Source organism: Balaenoptera borealis (genome assembly GCF_965194805.1).
Source record: "Balaenoptera borealis genome assembly, chromosome: 10".
Lineage (NCBI taxonomy): Eukaryota > Metazoa > Chordata > Mammalia > Artiodactyla > Balaenopteridae > Balaenoptera > Balaenoptera borealis.
Window position 1 is genome coordinate 70,612,050 of NC_138874.1, and position 23,294 is coordinate 70,635,343.

The 23,294-nt window shown below is 47.9% G+C and overlaps 1 protein-coding gene across 1 annotated transcript in view; it reads right to left on the reverse strand.

Moving 5' to 3' along the window:
• Positions 1–2,502: 2,502 nt before the first annotated feature.
• The window catches only part of FRMPD2 (FERM and PDZ domain containing 2), a 79,594-nt gene continuing 58,802 nt past the window's right edge, over positions 2,503–23,294 (reverse strand). The window contains exons 21-28 of the mRNA XM_082407150.1: positions 21,189–21,293; positions 20,094–20,187; positions 19,154–19,239; positions 17,161–17,308; positions 15,214–15,428; positions 12,897–12,995; positions 9,232–9,575; positions 2,503–3,576 (exon numbers count right to left, since the gene is read on the reverse strand). Of these exons, the coding sequence (XP_082263276.1) occupies positions 3,528–3,576; positions 9,232–9,575; positions 12,897–12,995; positions 15,214–15,428; positions 17,161–17,308; positions 19,154–19,239; positions 20,094–20,187; positions 21,189–21,293 (1,140 nt within the window). The 3' untranslated portion in view covers positions 2,503–3,527. The remainder of the gene's footprint in view (positions 3,577–9,231; positions 9,576–12,896; positions 12,996–15,213; positions 15,429–17,160; positions 17,309–19,153; positions 19,240–20,093; positions 20,188–21,188; positions 21,294–23,294) is intronic.

Genomic DNA, 23,294 nt, shown 5'->3' on the forward strand with positions numbered 1-23,294 from the left:
TGAAAGAGAGAATATATACAACAGAGGCCCTTAACTTTTGGGGATTTGTTCTCCTAGAGAACTTGGAGAATGTTAAGAGCTGCTTTTTCCAAAAGAAGCAGCAAGTCAACATTCTAACTGTAGAGCGCCCCAGGTGCCTTGAAGCACATCTGTGGGCAGCTCCATGGAGCCCAGTCTGAGAACTCAGGCCTTGAGCACCCACACGTGTAGGCCCGCCTTCTGTCAGCAGGGAAGGTAAGTGACTGTGACAGGACTCAGCCTAACTACGTCCCAAGCCGACATCCATAGCTGAGGGCTATTCCATCCACCCTGGATCCTGACACCTTTGCCATAAACCAGTACTTCTCCTCACCCACCGCACACCCCATGTTAGGGCACCAGTCCTTTGTCTACATGGAGAAAAAAACGACGGCATTGAATGCGTTAATAAGGTTGCATCATCTCACTGCAGTAATTTCCTACTTTATGATTAAAAGTAGCTAACACTTTTTGAGTCGTTACTATATGCCACACAGTGTGCTAAACATGTGAGCCACGTTGTCATCTAACCCTCCCAGGAACAGCATGAGATGGATTTCGTTATCTCCACTTGGCAGTCAGTTAGCTGAGTCTTAGACGGTTTAAAAGTCACTTGCTGCTGGTCATTTAGCTAGTGAGTGGCGAAGTCTGGCTTGGAGCCCTGCTCTCTGCCGCCTCCCCCCACGGCACTGCAGATCTCCTGGGACATTTCATAAGTACTAACATTTATAGGCCTTAATTACTGCCCTGTGGATCCCCAAAGCTTTGCTCACCCTATCTTCTTTTAGCTCCCCAGCCCTGAGGAGCCCCCTCTGGGAAGATTGCCCTCCACATATAAGCTGCTCCCTGCTTGCTGCACACTTTCGTGAATCTGTAATGCATCATTCCCAAAGTTGTCAGAGTGTCTGACTTCCCCATAAATGGCATACAGGGTCTTCAAAGCCTCCATGTCATCTCCTCTACCAATGTGTTGCTTCCTATTTCAGATAAGAACCAGCCCTTTCGGGGGCCTCCCTGGTGGCGCGGTGGTTGAGAATCTGCCTGCTAATGCAGGGGACACGGGCTCGAGCCCTGGTCTGGGAAGATCCCACATGCCGCGGAGCAACTAGGCCCGTGAGCCACAACTACTGAGCCTGCGCATCTGGAGCCTGTGCTCCGCAACAAGAGAGGCCACGATAGTGAGAGGTCCATGCACCGCGATGAAGAGTGGCCCCCACTTGCCACAACTAGAGAAAGCCCTCGCACAGAAACGAAGACCCAACACAGCCAAAAATAAATTAATTAATTAACAAAAAAAAAAGAAAAAAAAAAAGAACCAGCCCTTTCGTCATATTTGAATTTCAAATATCCACCCACCTTATCAGCTTGCCTGCCACTGTCCTTTAAGAGTCCAGTTCAATCATTTGCGATGAAAATGTAGCTGGGACACAATGAAATGAAAGTGAACGAGTGTGTTTCAATTATACCTAAACCTTCACAGCCAGTGCCTTGGTAAGTTTCGATGTGTCTTGAAAATGTATTTATCTGAAAGTTTCTTGAACACTGAGCATTTTTGAAATATTGGAACTATCTATGTTGTAGGCACTTTAACAGAATGCTGGGTGGTTTACCAACTGGTCAAGAGTTTAACCCTCTCTACTTGAAGTCTGACGGTTTTTATTACACTTACTCCTCCCACGTCTTCATCAGTCTGATCTGACTCCAGCCTGGTCACCCAGTCCCAGCTTCTGGCAGCACCTTGTGTCAACAGTTTGACTTTCTTGATCAAGAAAGAGCTCACTGTGTTGAGGCACAGGGGCTGTTGAGAAGGGCCACATTACATGATACCAAGACTCTTCTCTGAAATACATTTAGCCCAAGGGCAGTCAGGAGCAGACAAAGTAGGAATCAGAACTTTACCAGCAACCCACCGAAAGAGAGAGGCCCGAGGAGAGATGGTGGGCCCAGCCACATGCAGGAGGCCGCAGAGGAGAGCACTGAGCAGGGGGTCCATGGAGTGGGAGACCTGGGGTTGAATTCTGACTGTCACTTACTTATCTGTCACTTACTATATGACCCTAGGAAAGTCCTAAATGTGTCATCTGTAAAATGGGAATGACAATAACCCTATCTCATAGGGTCGTTGCCATGGAACATGTACCATGAAAGTGCCATGATGAGGTATGACCCGAAGAGGGACTGCAAGGGGAACATGGTGATGTGCATAGACCATCACCCAGCCAAAGTGGAGACACTGAGCCCCACTAGAAGAACTCAGCCCAGCCTCATTCCACCCAGACAGAGTGATACCCACCTGAGGGTGCCATCATCTGGGTCCTCAGCCTCCTCAAGTTCTTCCCACTCGCTGTCACTCTCATGGGACTCTTCTGGAGGCAAAGACTCTGAGAAAGTGCCCCAAGGACAGAACTGCGGTAAAGGAATGGTCCCTGAATCTGCCTTCAAACATTCTCCACAGGGTAGCTGGTCTTCCAATGTAGAGTTGATAGTAGGATATGTTTCATCCTCCAAGGTGAGAGAAGGGACTTCAGGTAGATGGCACACGTCACCTTCATCATCATCACTGTACAATTCAGGACTAGAAAACAGAAACCCACGTGTCTTCCAGCATTGATCAGAAATTCCTCTCCCCACCTTCCCTTGCTTTCAGGATGCTCATCATGACACATCACAGGCAAGCCAGCCAGGCTTGAAACAGTTCTTGCCAGAGACTGCTCTGGGGTCAGGAGATGAACAGTGAATACGGCATGGCCCTTGACCTAGAAGAGCCCCTGATTTAATGGGAAGAGCGAGCAGTGAACAAATGTTAGAATCAGGCAGTAAGTGCTATGTTAGAGGCAGCACAGAGCCTTATGGGAGCAGGGGGAGCTCCTTACCGAGTCCAGAAGACAATGGGGGAACTTGCCAGAGGACATTGATCAAAAGCAGAGCTATGACCCAGTTTTAGGACTGACGCTTCCTATGGAAGACAGACCTCAGGCAAGTTTATTAACTTCTCTAGAACCTCAGTTTTTTCATCTGAAAAATGGGAAGGTTAAGAAACTTATAGGAGCATGGGGATGCTTACATTAAATAATTCTGATACAGCCACCCATGGCTCCTGGTACAGGGTAAGGCTCTCAGTAAATGGAAGATGTCATGATTACTACTATGATTACGTTTGCTATTTTGACAGAGGAATTAGATGGAAAGGGCCAAAGCAAGAGGCTGGGAACAACTCAAGCAGGTGACCTTCAAAGCACTCTGCCCAAATATCAGGTCCTTTTCAGAGCACTGAAACAGTGCCTATTTGGAGAGGCAGCCAGCTGGAGTGACATTTAGTCCCTGTGTGACATAGGAAGCAGATGAACGGTGAAGCTCATTGGTTGGCAACGAAGACGCAGAAGCAACAGGGAAAGAATAAGCCTTCCAGGGGCCACCGAAAGTCACCACACACATTTTTGATTAGAAAGAGCAGTCCATGAAGATGACAGAGCATTGGGCACAGTGCTTCCAACATGCAGACAGCGTACTCAGAAAATATCTGTCGAGAGTCTGGTTAGAGAAGATGAGTAGGAGAATCTAAAAGAAATGCACATAGGTTGAGCTTTGTACCAAATACATGGATCCTTGTTTATCAGCCTCCTTCCCCGTCCCCAAATCAATGGGTTGGCTTTGTCAGTGCCCCTGCCCTCCCTTTCCCTTTCCTGCAATACCTCTTTCCCTTAAAATCAGCGCTGGCACCTCCTTATAGCTACAAGCCCCCAAACACCCATGTAGCTGGCCCTCCTCCCCAGTAGGGCTGCAGTGTTGGTCCCAACCTGAGTTTTGCTGTCAAAGAGACATCATTTCTGCTCATGAGAGATACAGAGTTCATGTAAATGGGCATTTCCTGTAAATATACATGCACATGTGTTTAAAAAGAAGACCATATGCATAAGGACTAAAGGGGAACATTCACTTTAAGAAAACAATATCTTAAAATTGCTAAGCTCTTTAAGGAAAAATTGATTTAACACCTTAAAGTATTTGATCAAATTGTGCAGAAAATGTGTTTTCTTATAAACATAGGGAGGGAATACCACGGAAGTTTGGTCAAAGGACAGGAAATCCAGCTGGTGCCCAGGCCCACCCTGCCGCTGCTCCCCCGCCCCCCAGCAGCAACCCTCTCCTTCCCTCGCTGCGGAGAAGCAGGTGGCAACACTGCAGCGCCTGGCTGTCCACGCCTCACCTCCCACCGTGCTCCTCCAACCTTTGTAATAAGCTCCTTGCTCTCCAGGTTGGATTTGGGGCTCCAGCTACTGGCCCTGCCCAGAGAGAGACACAGGGAGGCCATCAGCCTGAGAGGCAAGAGGCAAGTCCGTTGGGTGTCCAGAGGGGGCTCAGTGGTCTCCAGGGTGACATCTTGGCCATTATCTCAGGGAGAATAACTGCCTTTCCATCCACCCTTCCACGCAGGCCACCAGGCTGCTCTTGGAGCTCTGACCTGGAGTTTGCTTGTGGGCACGGGGAAAAGGAAGTGAGGCAAGAAGAGGTCCAGAAAGGCCCAAGAGAGCCCACCAGGCAGAGCCTATTTCCCGGAAGGGGTGAGACTTGGAGATTTGGAGAATTTGATAAGATGTTTTGGCATGTGGACACGCCAGGTAGAGAGTCAGAGTCCTTCCCCCAGGGCTCAAGGCCAGCTCGGGACCTGGGGATAATGCAGCAGGGCTCCATCCAGAACCTGAAGGGATCAGAGTGCCCCGAGCTCTCTGTTTACCCCCGGGTACATTTTATGACCTCAGTTCCTCCCTGCCCTCATTCTCTCCCTCCCAAGCTGTCTGACAAAAGGAGCCTCCTGTAGACAGATGGTACTTAGAGGAGAATCTGGAGACCCCACCTGGGTCTCCTCAGGTGTGCCCAGCTGCCTCCTCCACACAAGCTGGCAGGGCCCTGGCACCAGGCCTCCCACCAGATCCTGCAATTCTTCAGCGACTGCTTTTAAGGAAAGGAATCCCAGTTCAGCTCTGAGGTCAGTGAAATCGTCGTGAAGCCTCTGCTTGCTACAGGGTATTTACTGAGAGTGGAAGACACCATGCCCAATGTCCCAGGAGGGCTGTGCCTTAGAAACCTGAGCCACCAAAATCACATTCACCTTTCAGGAAGACAAGTCAAATGAGTAGATGGCATTTCAGGCCTGAAATACCGGGTGTTGTAATTGCCCTATTTACTGCGGGTAAACTCACAACAAGGTCGGGTTTTGTGTCTCTTCATGTGAGGCTCAGCCTTCCCCAGCTCTCCAGCACCAGGCCCGCTCCACATCCCCATTAGCCTGGTGAGTGCCACTGGGACTTCCTGCCGGTGCCAAGTTTAACATCTGGGGGGGTTGTGTTTGCAGTGTTTCTAAGACATCAAGTAGAGATGTTCAGTGGATCGCTGGGGGTGAAGTTCAGTTGATAATCCTGAGCTGGAGTTCAGTATTGAGGAGTTGTGAGAGTGGGTGTGTATGGGGGTGTCCCCAGGGAGCCTGTCAGCTTGCGGAGAGAACCCAGCTGAAGGCAGCGCCCAGCCCCAGCCTGCCATGGGCTCTGCTCTGTTGGGTTAGACCACTGCCACTCCTGGCCAGGCACCTGCCCCACTCACTCCTCTCAGTCACACTTTGGCTGCAGAGCAGGCCTTCACAGGGGTCCCCTGTGTCCTCCCATTTGACTGACAGCCCTGCTCACCTAGCAGCTCATTCAACCCTCGGCCAGCTACTCTGAGGTTGCACCTGGCATGGCAGCTGCAGTTGAGTTAGACCCTTAATCTCCTAATCATCCTTTGCTATTCCAGGAACACTGCCCTCCCCAGAACGTATACAGTAACTTTAGGTTCATTTCAAGGACCTGGTTTCATTTTGCATTCTTAAATAACCATGAAGACTTATATCCTCACCTTCTCTAAATGATACTTGCTGAAAATAGATGCATTTTAATTACAGGAATATAAGTATATATGCTAGGGGAGAGAGACAGAGACAGAGATAAAGGAAGGAAGGAAGGGAAGGGAAGAGAAATAACCTTAAACACTCTGCAATGACCAACTTCTCACTCAATGAGTTTAAGCCCTGAATTGAACATGAGTGGGAAACTTGAATCTGCCATCCCTTCATTCCTATGAGGCTAGCATTTAAAGATAAGCATTCTGCAGTCAGCATGGCCCATAAATGCAAGTCACCAGACTTCATCTGAGGCTCAACCAAAGAAAAAGTAATCTCCTCCCACACCAAGGGAGAAAAACATCACATCTCCCAAAGTGATGTTCAGGGTAATGTGACTTGATATGATTTTACCTTATGCCCTACTTTAGAAACTACCCTTGCATAAGATGCAACTCCAGCCAAGTACCAAGTCCTCTCTCTGGAAGATACACAATTCCAGTGTTCCTCCATGAAAATGTACTGTACTGCTTTATTACATGTTTTACGACGATCTACTACTGTATGGTAGTAGTATGTGTACAGTTTGGTAAAAGAAGAGAACAGGGAAAGAAGAGTAAAACTTCGTCTTCTCCATGAACACTCTGGGTTTGCTGGGGTGCTGGCAGCCACTAGACTATAGGAAGTAACCACCTGGTAGGTGGTAAGATCTGGCAGTTTGCTGGGAATTTTAATTGATTGCGACTTGTTTTTTAGCTGAAAATGGCTCAGGAAAGGGAAGGAAAACTGTCTTGAGTTCGTGCTGCGTGCGTGCCAGGCTCTGGACTAGTGCTCTGCATGTGTTATTTCTTTTGAAGGGCACAGCACCCTGTGGAGTTGTCACGGTCTTCATTTACATTTGAGAAGCCTCAGGCTCAGGAAAGACAACTCTCCAGACACACTGTAAGTGGTAGAGCTGAAACCAGGGCTATATGATCAAGAAGTCAGTACTCTTTTTGATCTAAACTGCAGAAAGAAAACTTCACTCAGGGATGCCAGAAACCAGAGGCAGTTACCTGGGGCAGCCACCTCAGAACTGAGCTGTGGATATTCAAGGGAGATCCACAAAGAACCACAAACCCACTTTGGAATCGTAATTCTGACCCTACCCAGGAGCTGGGGGAACTGTGTCCAGGGATTGCTGAGCCTGTGCCATGCTTTTCCTCCTGTAGGGGGCAGTCACTAACTATATGTGCTTTAAGTGCAAGCTAAGGTCCCATTGGAGGAGAAACTAATATGGCTTGAGTCCTTCCTTTGTAGAGAAAGAACGGTTCCTGAATGGAAGAGAGAAAACGCAGTACAAGTGAAACACAGTAAAAGGAAATGTGAAGAGGCAGAGCGCTGCCATCACCAGGTCTGTGGGAGGTAAGTACAAGGGGGAGGAGTTGGTGATGGAGGGAGTCAGGGCAGAGAATAGCAAGGCTGCCACCCTGTAACTCCATGGACCACATGGCCTGGGCAGCAAGCATGGGGCAACAACCAAGACGGAATGATGATCTGGGGCTCCACCAGAATGTTGTGAAGAAACTCTTAGTATAACTCTAGGAAGGGGCAGCCCCCTGTGAGGATGGCAGATTTTGGACATCTGGTTACCCTTGCAAGTAGGAATGCTAAGCCAAATTTAATTTGATTCAGAAATATAAAATGATGTGATGTTTCTTATTTTTTTAAAAAAGAAATGACAAAAACATAGGAGGAAAACATATCAGGATTTATGAGTAGAAGATAGAGAAAAGCAATTTTCACATCAGTATAAGGAAGAACTTTCTGATCAACAGCTACACGATGATAAAATGGGCCACCTCAATAGGCAGCAACTTCTGCCTCCCTGGAGATATTCAAGCAAAAGCAGGCCCTCTACTTCAGAGATGTCACAGAGCAGATTCCAGCATGGGATATGAAGTTAGATGAGACCATTTTTATATGGAACAACCCTGAATTTCTGTGAGTCCATGAATGAAACAGTGACAACCTACAGTAATAATTAGTTTAAATACTATTATTAATAAGTAATAATTATATCATATTAAAGGCACATGGCAAGTCAAACTCCAGGCTTGTACCTAATCCTAGAGTCACTTTATAATCCAGTCCATCACCCCAAACTATCTATCAGTAAAACCTTTAAAAATCCAAAAGAGTGGCCCCATGTCTACAGGGAAGTACAGCTCCTTTTATATTTCCTACAAGATCATATGAATAGTTGTCCTTGGATAAATCTCTGTAGGTTATTTCCTTTATCATTTGATCAAGTACATCAATTACTGCCTAGAATGCAAATGTAAGGAACTATACATACACTCGTGCTTGTGCATTTTCAAACAATGAAAATGAACACCACTGATGAACGTGCTTGCCCACTCTGTTCTACTCCGCAGAGGAGCTGGATTTTGTTTGCTTGGCACAATACAGTGTACTTTAAAAATTGTATCTGGATGCTTCTAGGAACATATGCCTGGCTCCTGTCTGTCACGGATCTCACCCTGCCTAATTGCATTACCCCAGCTGCTTCAGAGTTCATGTCACCTACTAGTCCCTGTAGATTTGCCCTTGTCAATCTTCTAGGATGACCAACAGTTAAGAGCTATTTAATATCAATGGGTTTTTACGGTGTCAAACACAAACCATTGTTCCCCGTTGTTTGTCTGCGTTGTGCCCATGCATCTAGTTAGCACATTCCTAGGAGCAATGTCTCACCCTCTCTCAGTATTTGTACCCCTCTCTCTGCTCCTAACAGGTTTCCAAGTACCCTGGCTATGTGTAAAAATACTCATCAAACTGAATGAAAGAGTTTGTTTTCCATCAGAACAGGACTGAGAAGTGGATGAGCACAAAAATGCAGACTATGTTAAAAAACAAATGGCTATTAAAATGAATGTTTCAGTCTGGTTTTGAAGATGTAGATTTGCTTGTTTTTCTTAAGCTGGTGTTGATTATAAAGCATTATATTAGCAATAGAAATGATGTACACAAGGGAACCTCTTTCTTACCATGGTGCTTCAAGAGGCCATGAGGGATGCAGGACAAAGGTTTGTATGTGGGGAAGAAACCCCAAGGCCTGCCATCTGTAGTCTCCAAGGGTACTGGAGGACCTCTGGGTGGGGTTTGCTTTCCCAAAAGCTCACAAGTTGTGGTTACAGCAGCTCCAGATTGCATGCTTCTCTTGTCTCTTCCTCCCCTACAATGCCCAGAACAGTCCTGGCCCAGCAAGCATCTGAGCATAGTTATTAATTGCTTGATTGTAATTTCTAGCAATGACATGCATACAATTTATAATATGTCTGCAAAGGAGTGATCCTTACCTTTCAAGTCTCCTGATATCACAAACTGAATAGCAGTTTTGCCTCCTATCGTTTTCCAAAGAGGTAGCCAATGTTGATGCATCCATTTCTTGGTGAAGTCTCAATAAATGAGGGTAGGAATCCCGAGGACGAGTCAAGGAAGTGGCCCAGGGTCTCTCTGTGTCTTGGTCCCATTGTGCCTCTCTGGTGGCCTGTTGGAAAGACTCTGGCCTGAGACCCAGGCCTTCCCCTGCATCTGCGGAGGCACTGTCCCTCTGGCTGTCCTCTTGATCCAGGCTGGGGCTCTGCTCTGAGTCAGTGCATGTTGCCCTGATGAATTCTTTGTCTGCTGAGAGCACAGGTGTCTATTGAAAGAAATGCTAAGGATTACTGGATCCACGGTGCACACTGAGCAAAATCTAAATATTGCTTTGGTACCAAAGTTGGTACCAATCCACCCCTTTTCTCTGTTCTTCAAATGAGTGTCTGTACTCACTATTTCTGTGTCCCCTCCTTCTCCTTTGTACCCACTCCAACCAGGCTTCTGTCTCCATCATTCCACTGAAAGAGCTCTGATTAGGATCTCTAGTGACCTACATCTTTCTAAAGCCAAAGGATAATTCTCTGTCCTCATCTCACTCTAACCCTCAGCAACATGCAGCATAACTTGTCCCTCCTCCTTCTTGAGAATGTCCCTTACGAATTTACTCTACTTAAACGTTGAGTTTACCCTGAACTCCGCCCTTACCTGGACCACTTCCCAGGCCCTTTCTCAGTCTCATGTGCTGTCTCATTTCTTTGGACCAGACCGCTCAGTGTTGGGGTGTCACATGGCTCACTTCTCAGACCTCTTCTTGACTTTTTCTGTACTCCTTCCCGCGGTGATCTCATCCAATTTATGGCTTTCAGTGGCATTATTTGCTGACAATTCCAAATTCGCTTTTTCCAGCCCTGACCTCACACCAGTTCTCCACAAATAACTACCTAACAGACATCTCCATTGAATGCTCCACAAACATTTAAGTTTACACGCTGTCAAGAGCTACTTCTTCTCCCCCATGTACTTTAAACTGCTCCCTCCAAGCACATCCTATCATGGTAAGTGGTGCCACCATTCATCCAAGCTGATCAAGCCAAACTCTACTCTCTGTCCTCACACCCATATCTAATCCAAAAGTCATCCCATGGGCTCTACCTCCCAGTCACATCCCAAATCTGACCACTTACCAGCTATTTGGCTACAACCTGAGTCTAAGCCACAATACACCTGAATCGCTGCCAACTTACCTGCTCCACTCCATCTCCACCAGCAACCTAAGTGACCTCTCTAAAGTACAGACCAGATGAGGCCACATTCCTGCTTCACCATTCACCCTCCCACCCCTCCCAACCCAGTGGCTTCCTGTCGCAGCCAGGATGGAATCAGCACATTACCAAGACCTACAAGGTCACACATGGTGCAGTCCCTGACTCCCTCTACAACTCCTCCATTCCACACTCCCCTTCATTAGCTACTGTCCAGGCACAACCATTATCTTTGTGTCCTTCAAACCTCCAGGTCATTCCTGTCTCAGAGCCTTTGCACTTGCTATTCCTTCTGCCTGGAATGACCTTATTCCAGATGTTTGCACAGCCGCCTCCTTCTCATAACTGCTTTATTCTAGTTCTGAACTAAATATTCTCTTCCTTGGTCTTCAATCTGACCTCTGGAGCCACGTGAATGAAGGAAAATTCTTCTTGCACTTGGTCCTCAGGTATGAGGAGAGAGGAAGCATGCCCACCATTCCTCACCCCAAGCCCTTCCCACTAGATGCATCTGGGCTCTCCTTGGGGGAGCTCTTCTCCAGGACAGAAGGACAACTCTTTCCCTGGCATTACCAGATATCTCACAAAAACACTGGGTACCAGCCCCTTGGCCTGATCTTTGTGTGTATGAAGCTTGACCCTCCCCTGCCCTGTTCATTTGCTTAACACAATTGCTGTCATCTACCTTCTTTTCCAAACTGGCAACTGGAAACTTTCAGATTTCCTTCCCATAGCTCTTTTCTCACCAAAGTTGGTATCAAATGACCTCTTGGAGTCCAAGCATCAAGAGGATCTGGGTCACCAAGTCCCCGTGCTGTCTCTAGTGACTGTCACCCTCAGTGATGATAAGTGATTGATTTTATCCTCATCTTATCCACGTCTCAGATGAGGAATCATGAGACCTAGAGAAGTCAGGCAAGTGCCCAAGGTCCTTGCAGCAAACAGAGCAGGTGCAGGTGATTCCAGGGCGCTCACACAGATCCCCCTCCACAACTGAGGCCATCAGCCCCCAGCTGCCAGGACTGCTGGCTGCTGGCAGCTTACAGCTATCCCCTCCCCAGGAATTGTGCTCAGCTCAAGGGGACTGCCTTGGCCAAAGTTAGGCCCCCTCCCTTGGGGCAGCTCTTACCCCAGTGCTGGTTGATGCAGAGAGTAAAGGTACAGGCTCTTTTGTCCCAATTCGGGACAGCTCTGTGGGGCCATCCCAGCTTCAGAGCTCCCTGTGAGGTCAGCCAAGGCCCCTGCTGCAGCTGCAACACATTTACTTCCCCTTCCGCCCAGCCCTGCTTCTCTTGCCCTCACAAGGGTGTTCCCAAGAGCCGGCCCCATAAACCTCCTGCACTCCAATCTCTACCGCAGAGTCTGTGCCCAAGGATTCAACAGGTGGCATTGTGATGGTTAACGTTATGTGTCAACTTGGCTAGGCCACAGTACCCAGATATTTGGTCAAACACGAATCTAGATGTTTCTGTAAAGGTATTTTTTAGATGAGAGTAGCATGTAAATCAGTAGACTTTGAGTGAAGCAAATTACCTTCTGTAATGTTGGTGAGCTTCGTTCAATCAGTTGAAGACCTTAAGAGAAAAAAGACTGAGCTCCCCAAGAAAGAATGAATCCTGCCTCCAGACTGCCTTAGGATTCACCCTGCAACACCAGCTCCCCACTGGGTTTCCAGCCAGCCAGCCTGCTCTGCAGAATTTAGACTGGCCAGGCACCATGATCACGTGAGCCAATTCCTTAAAATCTCTCTCTGTCTCTGTCTCTGTCTCTCTCTCTCTCTACACACACACACACACACACACACACACACACACACACACACACACACACCCTATTGGTTCTATTTCTCTGGAGAACCTAATACAGGCATCAATGTAAGAATTCTGAACTGTCCTGATTCCAATGCTTCCCTTCTTTGCACTAGACCATACATGCCTAATTCATGTTTTAGAAGAGTGGACATATATCCTTCTTTTTTTTCTCTCCATTTTATTCCTCAGAATGGAAATTCTTACCTTCCCTTCATTTGGTTTTCTATCTACTCCCGTTGCTCCTGGTTTCCCCTCTCTGGTGCTTGGACTGCCAGAGAACCTGGCTCTAGAAGTTTCACAGCCAAGATCTAAACATGTAACCATCTACAGGAAGAGCCAAACATTGGGAGAGGCAGAAGCAGGGAGAGGAAGGGGAAGGCAGAGGTAGGACCTCATGAACTTGTCACAGACTAATTGAGGTTTGGGGGCCAGCTACTTTCCTGCCCCAATGAAAGTAGATGGCGTTGAACACTACCAAAAGCAAAGCTGGGCTTCTCAGGACCCACCAGACAAGAAAAGGAGTGTATGAACCTGAGGCATGTGGAGAGAGCACAGGGCACTGCCCATTACCTGCCAGCCCTGATCCATCTCAGGCAGCACACCTGGCAGCGGTCGGCAAAGCAGGAGCGTGACTTCCTGTGAGGCTCCGCGCAGTAAATGCAGCACCTCCTATCAGAATCCAAAATCCATGGTTACTTGTAGGGCTGTGAAGTGTCCTCCTCTGTGCTCTCCACTATCTTCCGGGCCCCTCCCTCCCCCCCCAACCTTGATCTGTTTCTTGGCTCCAGAGAACTTTGGAGGACACCGCTGACTTCCCAAAATGCATGGATCCAAGGCCACCGGCCTGCGGTTCCCACAAAGATGATGCACCGATGCTGAGCTGGAAATGGCCAAGGTCTGCTTGGGGCCTTTTGATGGCAGCATCTGCCAATACTGATGCCTTTTCTTCAGCGAGAGAGTGAATCAAGCAAATGACTCTTCCCGTCTCAACCTCCTTTCCCTCTCTACCCACCCCCACCTCAGGGGCCACCGGTCACGTAGATGCCACCACCCCAATCTCTAAAGCCTGACCCTCAGCCCTGAGCTTCTTCCCAGGGTCAGCTCGGGCCCTCGGAACCTCTCACCTGTGAAACTGCAGTGACTTCCTCTCTGCTCCTTGCCTCCTCCACTGTCACCCACGTCCCTTCCTCCACATCATTAACATGCAGTCGTTCCAAAATACACATATAACCAGGTTCTTCTCCTGGTGAACCCTCTCTCTGGCTCACCTCACTCAACATAAACACAGCACCCAAAACCTGTTCTTACCTGCCACTGCCTCTCACCCTGCTCTCTCTCCCAGCTGCTCCTCCCTGCACCCACTTCCTAAGCTCCCACCATGCTGAACCTCTTGCTCCAAGCCACCCGCTCAAAGCCCAGGGCATGAGGTTGCCTGAATAGCTCTTATTACCTATCTAGACCATGATTTCTCAACCTCTCAGCACTACTGGCATTTCAGGCTGGATAACTCTGTTGTCAGAGCTGTCCTGTGCATTGCAGGATGCTGAGCAGCATCTCTGGTCTCTACCCACTAGATGCCAGTAGCATCCATTAGTTGTGAAAACCATAAACATCTCTGGTCTTCACCAAATGTCCCAAGAGGCAAATTCACCCCTACCTGGAACCACTGATCTGGGTACTACTCAGTAGCCCCCGCTGCAATGGACTGCCATAGAACGGGCTCCTTCCCAGTTCCCTGGTGCAAGCACGGGAGCAGGGCCTTTTATCTCTCATGACACTTATTTCCCGCAGTGAGAATTGTTCTCTTGTCTATCCCACTACCCCCGTGAGCTCTGAGACCAGACCATATGAACTGTCCGCCTCTCTGTCTTCAGTTCCTCGTACAGTTGCTGGCCCAGCAGCAGTTCTCAGAGGATGATCCTGGGTCAGATGAAGGATGCAGGATGGATGGAGGTATCCCCACCCTAAAGCTGTTCTGAGGATCCTCCACCCTTCCCCATCCCACCTAGAGCCACTCTCCACCTTCGTCTGCCTTGCTCTGTGCCCTGGAGGTAGACCTGTGTGGGCTGCAGAGGCTTCCTGCTGGGCTCAGCCAATGCGAGGGTGAACAGGGATCAGAGCTGAGGAGGAGAGGGAGGTCCAGGTTTGCTTTCCTGCCTTCCTCCCCATGGGGTTGTCACAGGATGACTATATCCCTGATCCACCCAGCTCACTCAGTCTCTAGGATCTGGTAACTGCTCCTACCCATCTCCCTTTGGACTTGGGGGGTAGGGAGGGTGAATAACTGCACCCACTGTTCCCAGCCCCAGGGCTCTATACTCTCCCTTGAGTTTCCCAACAATCTCCGCACCTTTATTAAACTTTCTCAAATGGCCCAATTTCTGCCAGGACCCTGACTGATATGTACAATATTTCATTGAGATTTTATGCTATAAGATTAAGAAATGTCCACTTTTTACTTTCTTTTTTATTACATTTTTGATCATACACACGACAACCAATGCAACACTACACGTCAAAGCGGTAAATTTAGTAGAGAAATGGGAAAGAGGGCAGAAAGGGACCCAAGGTAGCCCGTTGAGCCCTCACGCCCACCTCTGGGAGTGTGTGTTAGGAGATCTTTAGCCAGCACAGAAGCCAGGGTTTTATCTTCAGTTTCATTACGAACCTAATGAGAAGCAAGGCTTACTCAAGGTCAGATACTTAAGAATTGAGATGGAAATTTTAATATGAGGATGTTCTGCCAATTTCTCTCTTTACATGATCCAAATCCAGGCTCCACGTGTGATTTCTGGGAGCCCAGAGCATTCCCCATGGTGGGTGGCCCTGAAAGGAGCATGGCTGACCTCAGCCTGCACACAGGGCTGAATCCCTCATGGTCTCCCACCTGGAAGTCGAGGCCTTCCGTGGGCCTTCCGTTCACAGCCAGGATAATGTCACCAGCTGCGATGGCCCCATTCTCCTCTGCCGGCTGCCCCGGGAAGAGCCGCTTAATCCTCACAAGATCGTTCTTGAAATGGCCGCAGCGTTCACTCTCCATCTGCACGAAACTGAATCCCAAACCACTGGCATTCTTTTTTAGCTTGACTTCAAACCTGGGACCTGTATCGTGGGATGTGAATGAGATCCATCCTTCAGTAGATTACAAATGAAATTGGCCAGCCTCAAAATGCAAATTGTCAAGTAAATGAATTATTCCTGTTTTACATTAAAAGATTTCATTTTGCTTATTTTTATGAAAGAGTCCATTATACCTGTTATAGGTCAGTGTCATCCAATGGAAATATGTGAACTGCATATGCAAACCACACACATAATGTCAAAGTTTTCAAATAGCTACATTTTAAAAAATAAGAGGAAACGGGTAAAATAAACATAATCATATTTTATTTAACCCAACATATCTAAAATATTACCATTTCAACATGTAACAACACGAAAAAATTATTAATGAGGTACTTTACATTCTTCTTATGATCTAAGTCTTTAAGACTCGAGTATATATTTTATCAGTTTGGAGTGGTCACACTTCAAGTACTCAATAGCCACATGGGCAAGTGGCTACCATATTGGACAGAGCAATTATAGACAATCAACAAAGCTTATATGTAAAAATATAACTTAGAGACGTACACAATAGGCCCAAATCATTTAGTAAAACTTGAATCACATATATTCCTATTACCCTTTTAGAACCAGAGTCATTTTTTAGTATACTTGAAAAAAAATTTTTGCATAATTAGACCATGGAGATAATCACGGCCAACTCTATGAAAATGTTTTAGCTGCCATTTTGTTCAGCCCTATGTAGTGACCATAAGACAAAACAGTTGCTTCTGGGCACCCAAGATGGATACAGCCCCAAGAACTTATATGGTCTGGCAGCCAAAGAGGCCTCTGGGCCTCCCCTACTCTACTTTCACCACCTCAGTTGGCAATCATTCAATAGAGGGACAGAGCACTGATTTATAAACTATGATTTGGGGCAAGAATGAAAGTGTCTGAAGCAGTTAGGTTCAGGTATGTCGTATGACCAGTTTCACCATCACCATCGTCTGACCCCTTTAGCTCATTCTGTATTCAATTTCTCAAAGGCCCTCACTGGAGTGAGCCGAGGAGCAATGAAAGAAGAAACAGACTTATTTTATGCACATGCTTTTCCCTCTCCACCCAACCCCATCGCTCACTATGGTTACCTTGCATTCAACCTGACTTAATGCCTTCAGGAAAATCTCTATAAAGGGGTTAACAAGTAGCTAAGCTGCAAATCATGACGTACTAAGGAAATAAATGTTTTCCTAGCAGGAAACAAAATCCCAGGAAAGTGCAGAGAGGCAACCCATCAGACGATGTGTAATAATGCCCCTGTAAACTGATCATGGGTTTGCTTTTTGATGCTAGTAACGAGGCTAGGTTTCTGAGCACCTTCCTCTCCACCACCCCCCCACCTCATCTTTCCTCAGATTTTTGTTACAAGTGTCTCGGCTGAAACGTGGGCCCTTTGTCAGAAAAGGCATGATCCTTTCATTCCAATTTCAACCCCAAATACTTATTTATACACAAACATTCCAGCAGCTGATCAGAAATCCTCAGAAGGCTTGGGGGCAGAATTATGCCTGGTCATCATTTTGGGGAGAATGCATTTTTTTTCTAGAAACATGTTCCATTAGATTGGCTTCCATTGCATCAGAAAGCTGGCCACATGATGACCACCACTGCTCACTATCTTTTGAGAGCCCAGACGGAGCCTTCCTGCTTTCCCTTTGGAGTTGACAATTCAAAAGCAGCACAGGATGACATGACAATAGTAACACTCAATCCTCTCTCCTCTCACCATATGTCGCTGAGACACTGCTCGCAGGCCTTCCAGGCAAGACTGTTGCCAAGGAAACAGCCGTGCATTCATCTCCCATCCTGTCATTAGCAGAAGGACACTGTTGTGCAGTCCTGGGGCCTCTTCTCTCTAAGACCAGTCTTGCAACCTAGAAGGATGGGTGGACGAACTCAATTTACACCTCATATGGCAACCAGGAGTCTCTCCCTCCACTCGGCAAATGCTTCGTAATTTTCTGATACCTCCAGTAGCTGCTTCATTTGAATCTCAAATCAATATCTCCAATCTAGCTTATTTGTTAGGATCCAGAGCCATATTTCCAGCTGTCTGTTGGACAAATGCTTCTGGAAGTAACACATGTACTTCCATTTCAGTGTATTCAAGGTCAGATTCATCTTCTTCCCCTCACTCACCCTCACTTCCCCCTCCTCATTTTGCTTAAAACATTCCTCCTCTTGCCTTTGCTCTCTCAGAACACTGACTTTTCCCTCAACTAGTCTCCCAGGGGCCACACTTGCAGTGGACCAGCTCTCCCCCTTCTGCCCTCCAAATACCCATCTGGCTTCCAAGGCTTGCATGTTCCCCATCAGAAACATCTCCCTCAGTGCTCCCCTCTCCTCCATGCCCTCTCCTGCTGCCAATGGCCAGCTGGACTGGGGCAAGTGCCCTCTAACTTGACTTCCTGGACCCTATCTCCTCCTCCTTCAGTCCACTCCCCTCAAGGTTACCTGTGGATTGAAATAAGACACAAGCTGAACATGCAACACTCTTGATTAAAAATCTCCAGTGTTTTCCATCACCTAAAATCCAAACCCCCAGCACAGTATCCCAGGCCTATGTCAGTCTGGCCTCCCCCTTTCTTTCTGGTTCAATTTCCCTTTCTTCTTCCCCACACACTGTATACTCCCGTTACCCAGAGCATGACCCAGTGGCTAGACATCGCCTGGAAGCTTTGGAGAAATTCTAAGCTTCCACTCGGGGGACTTGACCCTGCCAACATCCTCCTGCAGCAACAGTCATTCAGCACCAAGCCTGTGACCCCAGAGTGACAGTTCCTACCTGTCATCACCGCCAGTATGCTGGCCAAATACATTCTCTAAGCATGTCTGTCAGCAAAGTTCTGAAGAATAGAGAATACTAATAAATTATGACTTTGTTCTCAAGATATGTCAACCAAGGTCGCCAAGACAAGTAAATCTCACCACAAAATAGAAGAATGGTTTGGGAAAGGAAGCAAAAGGGGGCCCTTCCACCCCTCTGTTTGCCAGAGGGGTTCCTAGGAGCCCTTTGCATCTCTGATGATTGCCCAGTTGCCAAGAGGGAGACCCCAGCTCTCTGGCTTAGGCCACCATGGCAAGTAAAGGCTCCCACCCTCAGGTGGAGGATGGGACAGAGTGTAGTAACATCCAGATGCTGCCTGGGCACTGCATAGAATGAAGACCTAAGGGTAAATGCTCTTGGCATCTTGAATTTCTACCTCTTTGTAATAAAAGGACCCCTAGGACAGTGCAGCCTGTAATTACACAGGATGATGGGAATGGCATGAACTTGGGCGGGGGTGGGTGTCAGCACGTGCCAAGGCAAGTGCTGAGAGGCCCTGAGAGCAGAGAGAGGCATTGGTCAGTTACAGCTGGAGCAGAGGGCGTGAGGGGGCGGCCACAGCCAGGCAGGAGAAGTCGCTTCACTCTGTCAGCTCAGTCCAGCTGTCTGATTCCAGAATCTAGGCAAGAGACAGTAAACTTTTCAAGGCTCCTTAGAGGAGGTGAGTTTCTCTGCCTGGGAACATCTGCCTGCTTCCTCCTGACTTTCACACCTCCAAAGAAAAGCACTGGTAAAAGGAAGATGTGAAAGGAAAAAAACAGACAAAAAAGAAAGTCTCGTTGGTTTCCTGCCTACCCACCTCCCACCCAGAGGCAACCACAGCTTCTGATGTTGTCGAGGAAAACTCTGGGGGGAAGGAAAGCTCCCCAGTAACCAGTAACAGTGCACTCACCTGCCCAGAGCCCTTGAGGCACTGCACGGCCTGCTTGTGGGTGAGGCCGCACAGACTCACTCCATCCACCTGCAAGAGCCGGTCACCTGGGAGGGGGACAGATGTCATGTCCCTGAGCTCCTGGGGCTGCAGGAAGGACTCTTCTGCAAGGCCCCTGCCCAGCGCCCCTCCACACAGCCTCAAGGAGGGGTAGCGAGCTGAGCTGGAGGGAGCCCCGCCCGGGCCCTACCAGCCTCCCCTGTGAGCACCTCCACAGATCAGTGGTCTAGAAACCTCTATCCTTGGCTCACAGAGCAGTTAAGCCAGCTAACAAGTACAACCTTATCCTTTCTCCCGATTTCCTGTGAAACCATTTTTGAAAGTTTTTGCAAGTCTCTTAGGGGTGATATTTATATCTCCAGGATGTTTTTTTATTTCAAAAAACGTCAGGGAGACCGGGTTGATGCCAGGGACCCTGGAATTCTAGGGGAAATGGAGATAGGTAAGATCGTAGGTGCCCTTTTTAGCTCAATTCTAGCCATTTTGGAGAACAGTAAAAATCCACCCCCCCTTCCTTCAGAGCAGTGGACGTGAGGAAGGGCAGAGAGGAAGCTTGCTGGTGTCCTCCCCGGATACTTAAGTGGAGGTCACCAGTGCCTGCTCTGTCCTCCATGGGGAGCACGGCTTCTCCCATGAAAGCCAAACAGCAACAAGTTTATTTAAAATTTCATATTTTTAAATCACCTTATGTTTCCCAAGCATTTGGGCCCCACGTTAACATATCAGGTAGGTGGGTCAGGTTAAATCATCTCCTTTTCCAGGTAAGGAAACCATGACCTGGAGAGGCAATCATTTGCACAAGGCATCAGAGTGAGAGTGGGGCAAGGCTTGAAGGCTGCACCCCCCACGCCGGGGCTCATCACACCACAGAACGCAGAGCCCAGCATGACTCCATCCTCACCCTGCAGGATCCGCCCTTCCTTGGCTGCTGGCCCTCCGGGAATGATGGATTTCACGTAGATACCTCCACAGAGCACACTTGTGTTAATGCCACCCTGGAAAACACAATGAAAAACTCACCACCCATCTGTCCCCTCCTGAAGGGGCCTCCCCCACCTCCCTGACTCAGAGAGCCCCCATCTGCCTTCCGCTCTATCCCATCACCTCATCTCCATGTGACACCATCTTATATGTTCACTTGTTTGTTTAGGCTTTATTATCCACTGAGCAGAAGTTTAGGTGCTCACAAGAAGTATAACGATATGAGCCGTGTGAGGGAGCTGTGTCATATCCAGCCCAGCACTGGCCAATGGCAGGTGCTCAGAAATGAGTCACATCAATGTACCACATCATCTCTCCATAAGCAGTGACCAGCAAAGGTGGATACAGCGATGGGCCCAAAGGCTGGTGCCTGGCATATTCTGTATCCTTGTGTGTTGGTTTGTGGATACAAAAGCAGAATTCAACCACACAGTATTTTGCAACTTTTTTTTTTTAACTTAACAATAGATTATGAACATCCTTACAGGTCACTAAAGATCTAACTTTATCTTTTTCTCTAACTTTTCCATGTATGTATACACACATATATAAAATTTTTTACATCAGTGGGATTATATATCATTCTTGTACAATTTTTATCCTCCCTCCTCCCGGGTCTGCCAGATGGAGCCCAGAAACCAAATGCAAAGTGTCTGTCCTGAATAGAGGTCTTACCAACCTGACGACCAGGGACCACCCCATTCACCTTTGGCTTGTGTCCCTGAAGCTCTACAATGCTACCCTCTCCTTACTGTCCAGCATAACCATAATTCCACCCACACTGCTTGGAGTGTCTGCTCTTCCCAAGTTTGCCATTGGTCTCCCAGTTTCACTTTGAACTCCCATCCCTCACTGAGGCCCCCACTGACTTTCTTGGTTCATCACTTCTGACGTGCTGCTTGCACCCAGCGAGCACTGGGTCATCAGAGGTTGGCATATGAGTGCAATGCCCACCAAGACTCCAGATGAACATCTTTCAACTGTTTACTTTCTAAGCTCTCCTAAGAATTCTTACAGTCACGCTGAATCCAAGTGTCCCATCTTCTTTAACCAGCTCCACAAAGTAGATTTCACTCGCATTGTTTTCTGAAGGTGATAGAGGGCACGAAGAACCAGTACCCTGCCACGAATGAACAAACAAAAAGAAAGAAGAAGTGAAGGCGCTGGCCCTGCCTAAGCAGATGGCACCTCTTAGCTCTCACCTGCTCTCAGGAGCCAGCAGCATTGCACATCAAAAAAAATCATAAGTTTCAGGGCTGGGCCAACAGGGGATTCACTCTCAGCTTAATCAGTTCCTCCCTGTATGACCTTGCACCTGTCTCTTGGTCCCTCCAGACTTGTTTCCCAATCCACGGAACTGCAATGAGAGATCACCTTCTAACAGTGAGTATGAATGATGTCCAGCACATAACAGGGTCTCAGTAGATTCCCTCCTGTTTCTACTCATGATGCAAATATTGTTATGAGAACTGAAGTCATCCAGACACTTGCTGGTAGCTTCACACATGACACCAATCAAGTGAAGGCATGCTGGATACCAGATACACAGCAGCTTCTGGAGCAGAAGAAAACCTCAGGAGGACCTTCAATCATCTCTAGCAAGAGTAGCTGTACTGGGTCTCTACTTTACAGTGGTTGAATGCTTGAGGGAATGACAGAAGAGAGTATTTTCTACCTCATGCCAGGTATTTTGCTTGGTGCTGTGACATGCATGTCATGTTGATTCATCCGTCCAGTCATGCTACAAGATTAATTAAGCACCTGCTATGGGTCAGGTACTGCGATAGTTGGGGAGATGACAGTGATAAGACAGACCTGCCCATATTGAACTACTTCTCATGGGGAAGGGTCTTTCGATGAACTGTGCCAAGAAGATGGGGCCACAGATACTCCCAGCCTTTTGTCCTATCTGTCCCCTTGGCTAAGCTGCTTAGCGGCTGCCCGGTCCACCACATCAGAAAATACAAATAATAGACAGGAAAATAAACAGGCTGAAGTAAGCTTAAAAAAAAAAAAAAATGAGTCAACAGAAGAGGTTCCAAAGAGATTTGGTATAGAAACAGATGAAACCCCAGTTGTTTCAGAGACGCTCCACATCCCGTGGTCTGGCAAGGGGTTTTATCTAAATTTTAAAATTCAAAGGGTAAAGCAACCACTGAGGTCGAGGTCCAAAGTGAGAGGGTGTAACTTGACTATGCCACAAAAGGTTACCTACCCACAGAGCTGGCCACGTGACCCAGAGAGCCCAGATGGCACAAGTTCTGCAGTCTGTGCCGTGGTCAGCTGTGGCCTTGGTGCACCATTGCTCCCCTCAACTGCCCAGCACAAACCAGCTCGCAGGTGCAGCCCCAGAGGCCCCAACTGGAAGCCCTCTCAGCCCTGCTTCCTGTGAGAGGGGGCTTTCTGAAGTGCAGCCTGGGGGGAAGGTTTCTGCTCTGGAATCCCACTCCTATGATTCGCATCCCAGCTCTGCCACGTACTCCCTGGGAGACCACGGGCACGTTCCTGTCTCTCTGTGCCTCAGGAACCCCACTGATAAAAAGTGTTGATGATAGTAATTATCTCACAGGCTTGTAATGAAGCTTGCGTGATGTAACACATCCAAGTGCTCAGGATCTTGCCTGACACATGGTTAATCACTCAGTAAATGTCCACTGTTAGTATTATTCTTTTGCCGACTTCCTGTCCAGCTCTTCATGGGATGCACCATCCGGGTGAGCACCACGGCCAGTGAGGAAGGATCTAGCCTGCACGGAGCCCTACTGCCAGCCAGATCCTTGGCACTTTTGTCTCCACAGCTCTGTGCCCAGACATCACTGCTTCTCTCATAAGAGAGAAAAATGAGGTTGAGAGAGGTGGGGTAACTTGCCCCTTTCAACCAGAGTCCCAGCAAGGAAGAGAAGGTGTACATCTCCATCCTGGGTGATGGAGGAGAGCTGACACAAGGCCTGCTTTCAAAGGTGTGGGCAAACAGTTAAAGAAACCAATTAGGAGAGCTAAGCACCCCAGGGCTAGAAACTGCAGGTGCTCTTACCTTCCCTGAGCCTGAGGAGTGAGAGGGGGGATGGCTGATGGAACTGAGTGAGTGGTAAAGAGCTCTGGGGCAAAGGGCACCTAACAG